The 6,000-nt window shown below is 37.5% G+C and overlaps 1 protein-coding gene across 1 annotated transcript in view; it reads right to left on the reverse strand.

The window, feature by feature from the left end:
- ATP2C1 (ATPase secretory pathway Ca2+ transporting 1) overlaps positions 1–5,196 on the reverse strand; it is a 116,265-nt gene extending 111,069 nt beyond the window's left edge. Inside the window, exon 1 of the mRNA XM_019483556.2 lies at positions 5,102–5,196. Within this exon, the coding sequence (XP_019339101.2) occupies positions 5,102–5,185 (84 nt within the window). The 5' untranslated portion in view covers positions 5,186–5,196. The remainder of the gene's footprint in view (positions 1–5,101) is intronic.
- Positions 5,197–6,000: the final 804 nt, after the last annotated feature.

Consider the following 6,000-nt stretch of genomic DNA (forward strand, 5'->3'; position numbering starts at 1 on the left):
TGCAACAGAAAAATTACTTATTATTTCTCTGTAGTAAAAAAAATAAGAGTAAAAACTAACAGTTGGCATTTTCCATGAGTGCCTTGAATCTAGCAAGATTGAGAACCACTGAACTATATGGTAGTATCAAGTGCTCAATAAGTCATGTGCACACCAGTTTCTATACATGCATATATGTGTATATGGTGCATATGGGTATTTGAGCACAAGGGGTGACATCTGTTGCAATCCAGATGGTCAGAACTCAGTAAGCACAGGAAGAAATGTCATCTGGTTGCAGGATAGCTTTATTGCAGCCAACAGAGTTCTACAGTTTTTTCTTAATAGTCCCTCAGACACCCATACAACATATAAATATAAAGTTGTATAATACTGTTCTACTTTTCCTGGGAAGAACAAAGCAAGCTAGTGATACATATTTTATTACACTTTTACCCCTTTAGCAAAAAAGTGTAACAAGCTAAGAAAAGCTATGGCAAATTTTCAACAGATTAGTCAGAATCCTTCCGTTAAGCGTTTCTGATGAAAAGTTTTTTCCGCATTTTTTAAAACAAAAACATTGGAGAAAACCATACATTTTTGCTGAGAATAAACTTGTGTTTTTGTGGATTTTTTTAATAAGTCATCTAGTAGCCTTGCGTGACACAGTATAATTAAAGGAAAATATAAACTTAAGCTTGTCAACTTGACCTAGGAATAAATCAGGAAATCTATACTGAAATAGCAAGTCATTGTGTGCATCAGGAGACTACAAACAATGGAGGACAAACCTATCAGCTCCGTAACAGCAGTCATCCAGGATCAACAAGAGTAATATTATTCCACTGGTTCAACTAGCGTAGTTCAGTGTTAAGGTGAAAGCTACAGCTTTTACACATAAAAAGCCCTACAAACTAAAGCTTACTGCAATATAAATATTTAATTACAATAATCAAAATCAAGGCCCTATTGTGAGAGAGAGAGTCACTTCTTTTTAGGTTATGTAATGGAAATAAATACAAACCTGAATCCCCACTTTGTAAAGCATATCATCTGAAGAGACAAACCCCATGCAAAGACTCACTTCTGCTAGGAGAGATACAAATCAATACCAGCTGACAATGGCAACAAGTGTAGTATAGTAGAAACCTTTGCTTACCATATTTTAGTTCATTTGCTTTACTAGCTTCACCTGTTACCCTATTTGTAAGGATCTACCCAACACAAGGAGGCAGCTGCCTGGTTTTGTGGGAGATCACAGGGCCGGCTCCCATTTTTACAGACTGATCAGGGCAGAGCCCTCCAACCCCATGCCTCTTATCATTTGAGGGCCCACAGTGGCTCTGCCTCTTGCTACTGATGGACTGCGAGTGCTGTCCACCACATAGACCTGGCCCTCGCTACCAACTGCTGGAGGCCCTCCCCCCCACTTCCCCTCTGGCAGGCTGCACAGCCAAGCCAGTGCCATGAGGACTGCTGGCTCCCTCTGGGGAGCCAACATCTTATTTTCTATTTTCAGTAAATTTTCTTTTCTTTTTCCCTGGATTTGGTGGACATTGCCTGCTTTCATGGGCAATGCCCAATTTTGTGTTTTCTGTGAAATTGCAATTTTGGTAGGTCCGGGTCTGTTGGTCTCATTCACCAGACACTTCTAACAATTTAGACTGCAAGTTCTTTGATGCAGGGACTGTCACTATCTGTACAATGATACAGCTCAATGAGTCCCCCCGATTCCTAGTTCACTTATGAAATGCAAATAGTAAGAAACACTCAACAGTAAGTGACTCAGCCTGTTACAGGTATAACCTGTTACAGGTATAAATTACAGATATTTCTTCTTTTCTTATATAGCTTTAATTAAAAGTCATGTGTTCCACCATAACACATTCCTCTCTCTCTGTCATGCAGACACATACTCATTAAAATGAAAATCCTGCATGTCTAACTCTTAATCTACTTTTTAGTTTTGAATGTCACAAGCTCCATTTTAAACTTGATGTTTACTGTCTTGATTGTTATAGCTGAGAGTGTAAATTTTAACCACCCATTAAGATTACAAGATATGCTTTATACTTGTTCTGTACTTATAGCTGTATCTCAGAAGTATGCATGAGCCTAAGAGAAAACTAAAATTAAGGTCACAGCATTAAACTAGTTTCTGGACATTCATCTTTCTTGTGTAGTGCCAACATTTCCATTTTACCACAACACAGAAGTTATATAAAAAAAGCAATACTTGAATTTTCAGAACTTCTTTCACATGATGCATATGCAAATCACACATGATGCATATGTATGTATGCAAATCCTTCCATAGCAAGGTGCTCTGTGCACCCACTTAGAGAAATAGCAGCACTATATATATACTTTGACAATAGGTTTAAGTTGTAGCAAAACATATTAAGGTGAAACAGTCAGGAAAAACAAGGGGGAAGCTTGATTAGATAACTTTTGAATTCCTTTCAAACACCATCATTCCTGTGGTTGTAAACTGCTAGCATGATACCCCAATTACTTCAGATGCTACAGTATTAAATTGTCTTTCCCTATCCCAATAGGACATGCTGACCAATAGGAGGTTTGTATGAGAGCAGGCCTGAAGTTTCACAGAGCCTTGATTTGTGGATTCCTTCAGAATACTGTGGGTTCCACCATTTTTGTGCTAAATGCAAGGCCATTTAGATGCACTCACCCTTGTTTCCATTATTTTTTTTTCACAAAAATCTAGCATACCCAAAGTAACAAATAAAAAACAGCAAAGCTATTGTCCCTGCAGGCTGGGAAGAAAGATTGTTATTTCTATTTAAAAATACTGGGAGACTCAGTTACAATGCAAGTTCTTTGATAGAAGTAGATTTTCACTGCTATGTTATGCCTTGTTATTCCAACTATTACCACTGTTAGGCAATGCCAATCACTCATTTTGTCAGCACAAGGGTTTGTAGGCAGTTATAGCTTACTTTCTTCCTTTTTTTGGGTAAGATGTAGATATTAAACTGAATCTCTTTTTAGAAGTCCTGCTTCATTATTTATCACCCATCTTTAGATTCCAGGTTTGGGTCTTTTTAAACTTTCAGGCTTTAAAAGACACATGGTCATATCAGGGCTGTAGAGAGATGTTATTGCCACCATTGTCCTACAAGTGACAACCCTTCACTGTCTATTTCATCAAGATGAGCATTTGCCTTTTTGTAGTTGCATAAAATTGAAAATTCTGTGCCCTATTTGTTATTCACTGTCCCAAGTTCCCTTCTGTATTACTGCTCTGTAATCAGCAACCTACTATTTCATACAGTGTCATCCTTTAGAGTATTGTTTGACATTTATCTAAATTAAATATCACCCTATTTGAAATGAACCTCTTAGTCTAAAAAATCTCTCGATCAATTATTCTGAAGCTTCAGTCTAGTCGCTACATATTTGATCAAAGCATAATTTTATTCTCTGGATTGTTTAATAGAAACATTAATTAACGTTTTCATTAATATCAGTCCTAATACTGATCCTTTGGTATATCACTTGATAATATTTTCCCCATTGATGTTTTTCTGTTAATAATTATTCCTAGATTAGAATTCAGCCAATTCTGTACTCATTACAATGTCCTGAATCAGTGGATGTTCTTTTTTGTGCAATACTGCCCCCCCCCCTTCTTTCCATATGTAATTGTATGAAAAGCTGGGCTAGAGTTAAAGGAAATCCACTGTTTTGTCTACTAAATATGTGAAAATATGCCAGACTATTACTTTTTGTCTAATTGTGCGATTCCCTGAGAACTAGGAACATGTCTATCTGACATCCTAATGCAATTTGCATGGTAGGGGAGAGGGCAAACACTGAAGGAGCACCTGTTCACAGAACTTCACAGCCAAGCTCATTCACACCTTCAGGATTTGCCTTCAGCCCAGGGAATATCTTGTGTCACCCAAATATCATTTTCCTAGGGAGGCAGGGCACAGATTCAGGCAACTGTCCTAAGCAAACAGCCTACCAAACATCATAAAAGCGAGGGACAGAAGTTACACATAAGCCAGTATAAATGATCAGAAACCAGTTCAAGTCTGAAATGAAATAGAAGTTCAGTGCACATAAACTGCTTTCAAAAAGGCCAAGACCAATTTAAGACATCCATCCAGGTTTATACCATCAGACTTAACTGTTTTAGATCAAATCAGTTTATTGAACTTCTGTCCCATATCCACTGGAACAAGTGTTTGGATGAGTAGAGCAGGAAAATGCTCTTTTGTTTCTCTTTTTCCCAGCACCAAAACACACAAGTAACATTGGACCCACTCTTCTACAAAGGTCTTGGCTCTTTACTGTGCACTGTCTGGTCACCCTATATGAAGGCACAATTTTACAAGCATTTTGGTTTTATTGGGAAAATATATACAGGGAAAACTGGAATTCTAGTCTTTGTCAGAAATGAAACATCACTGGCAGAGAGAGAAGAGTCATAGAGAGATGTATTTCCCTCCAATACACCTATTTCAGTTATTTGAAAATCTAGCCCTCTAACTAAGCACAACATATTAAGCACCAAGATCCAGATTTGTAGAGATCTGGAAATACCTAAAGATCCAGATAGGAACCTACTGGGATTTTCAGATTCAGGCCCTTCAACACCTCTGTGAATCTAGCCCCAAGGGTTCTTCAGAGGCTGGCCAAAAGTATTATGATGAGAGTGGAGTGTGGGGACAGGGTGCTTTACACATTTCAAACTGGCTTTTGCTGTTTTGGTGCTTAAGTTAGACTTAAGATCCCCTTTTAAAAAAAAAAAAAAAAAAAAAAAGAGGACCCCAATGGCTTTGACTCAGCTCTTGAATGCTTGGCACCATGTCCTCCTGGGATAATACATTTTAAGTAAGTTAAAAAGCTTGAAAGATAATATAAAGTCTTCAAGAAGTATCTTACTCATTTTCTTTTAATTTATTCCTACTTTAAGAGGAAAAAAAAAATATATAGATTCACTAGAACATAAGTCTGAATTTCTGGTAACTTCTGAATTGTCCAACTTATTTGAAGAACTGGCAGATTTCTTCATGTGTTAGCAATAAAGGAAGCCACTGCTACTAAAATAAAGGATAAATGATGTAAGCCTAAAAACAAAAGTTTAACTGACCTCTTCTCCCATCTTCTCTTGCTTACCAGCTATATTTCCTTGCTTCCTTCTCCGAAGCCCCTCTGGGCTTGCCACTAAAACCATTGCCCTTGTCCAGACTGCTTCACACAGCAGAAACTAGTGATGCAATATTGACTTTATAAAGGGCCAAACAAGGCCGTCTTTCCTAGCACTTAAAGAGATGCACCTGAGCCAGTAAATTAAGAAAAAAGATTGCTACACCATCACATCTATTCCAACCCTGCTACATAGGATAATATAATTTTTCTTTTCTTTGTAAAAACCTGTAGCTTTGGAACTTCCTGAGCTAAGCAAACAAAAAAATATTGTAAATTCATGAGAGGGACTTTATCTGGGTTAGTTAGTATGTATTGTACTAATGAATGGGTATGTGAGGGCTAACTGAAAGCAAATGTGTAATTGGAATGTGTTCCTCTGATTAAACAGCCTGGTTTTATGGATCTGATCTTTAGAAAGGCTGAACACCTAAAACTCCACCTGAAATTAATAGCAATTCTGGGGATTTGGCACCTCTGAAAGAAATCCTGCCCTGTTTGATACATGACTCAGTTTTTAAAGACCTAGCTTTCAAGACAGTTTCACTTTAGTACTCATCAGAGAAAGGGAGGAATCAGCAAGAAAGCTACATCACCTTGACAGTAATCATCAGGATAGTCTAGAGTGACAAATTGAGTAAAGGCCTCACTAACAGGCTTCTGAATCTCTCATTATTAATTGGCAAATGCTTAATGAAGAAACCAACATTTTCAAGTACAGTGTTGCTCACAAAACTTATTGTGAAAAATTATTTTGGATCCTGTTTGCTCTGTTTATAAATGAAAAGAGAGTATTTCTAACTGTAGGCTCAGTCTGGTATCCTCATAGCAATCTGCTCATTC

Source organism: Alligator mississippiensis, chromosome 5, assembly GCF_030867095.1.
Source record: "Alligator mississippiensis isolate rAllMis1 chromosome 5, rAllMis1, whole genome shotgun sequence".
Classification (NCBI taxonomy): domain Eukaryota; kingdom Metazoa; phylum Chordata; order Crocodylia; family Alligatoridae; genus Alligator; species Alligator mississippiensis.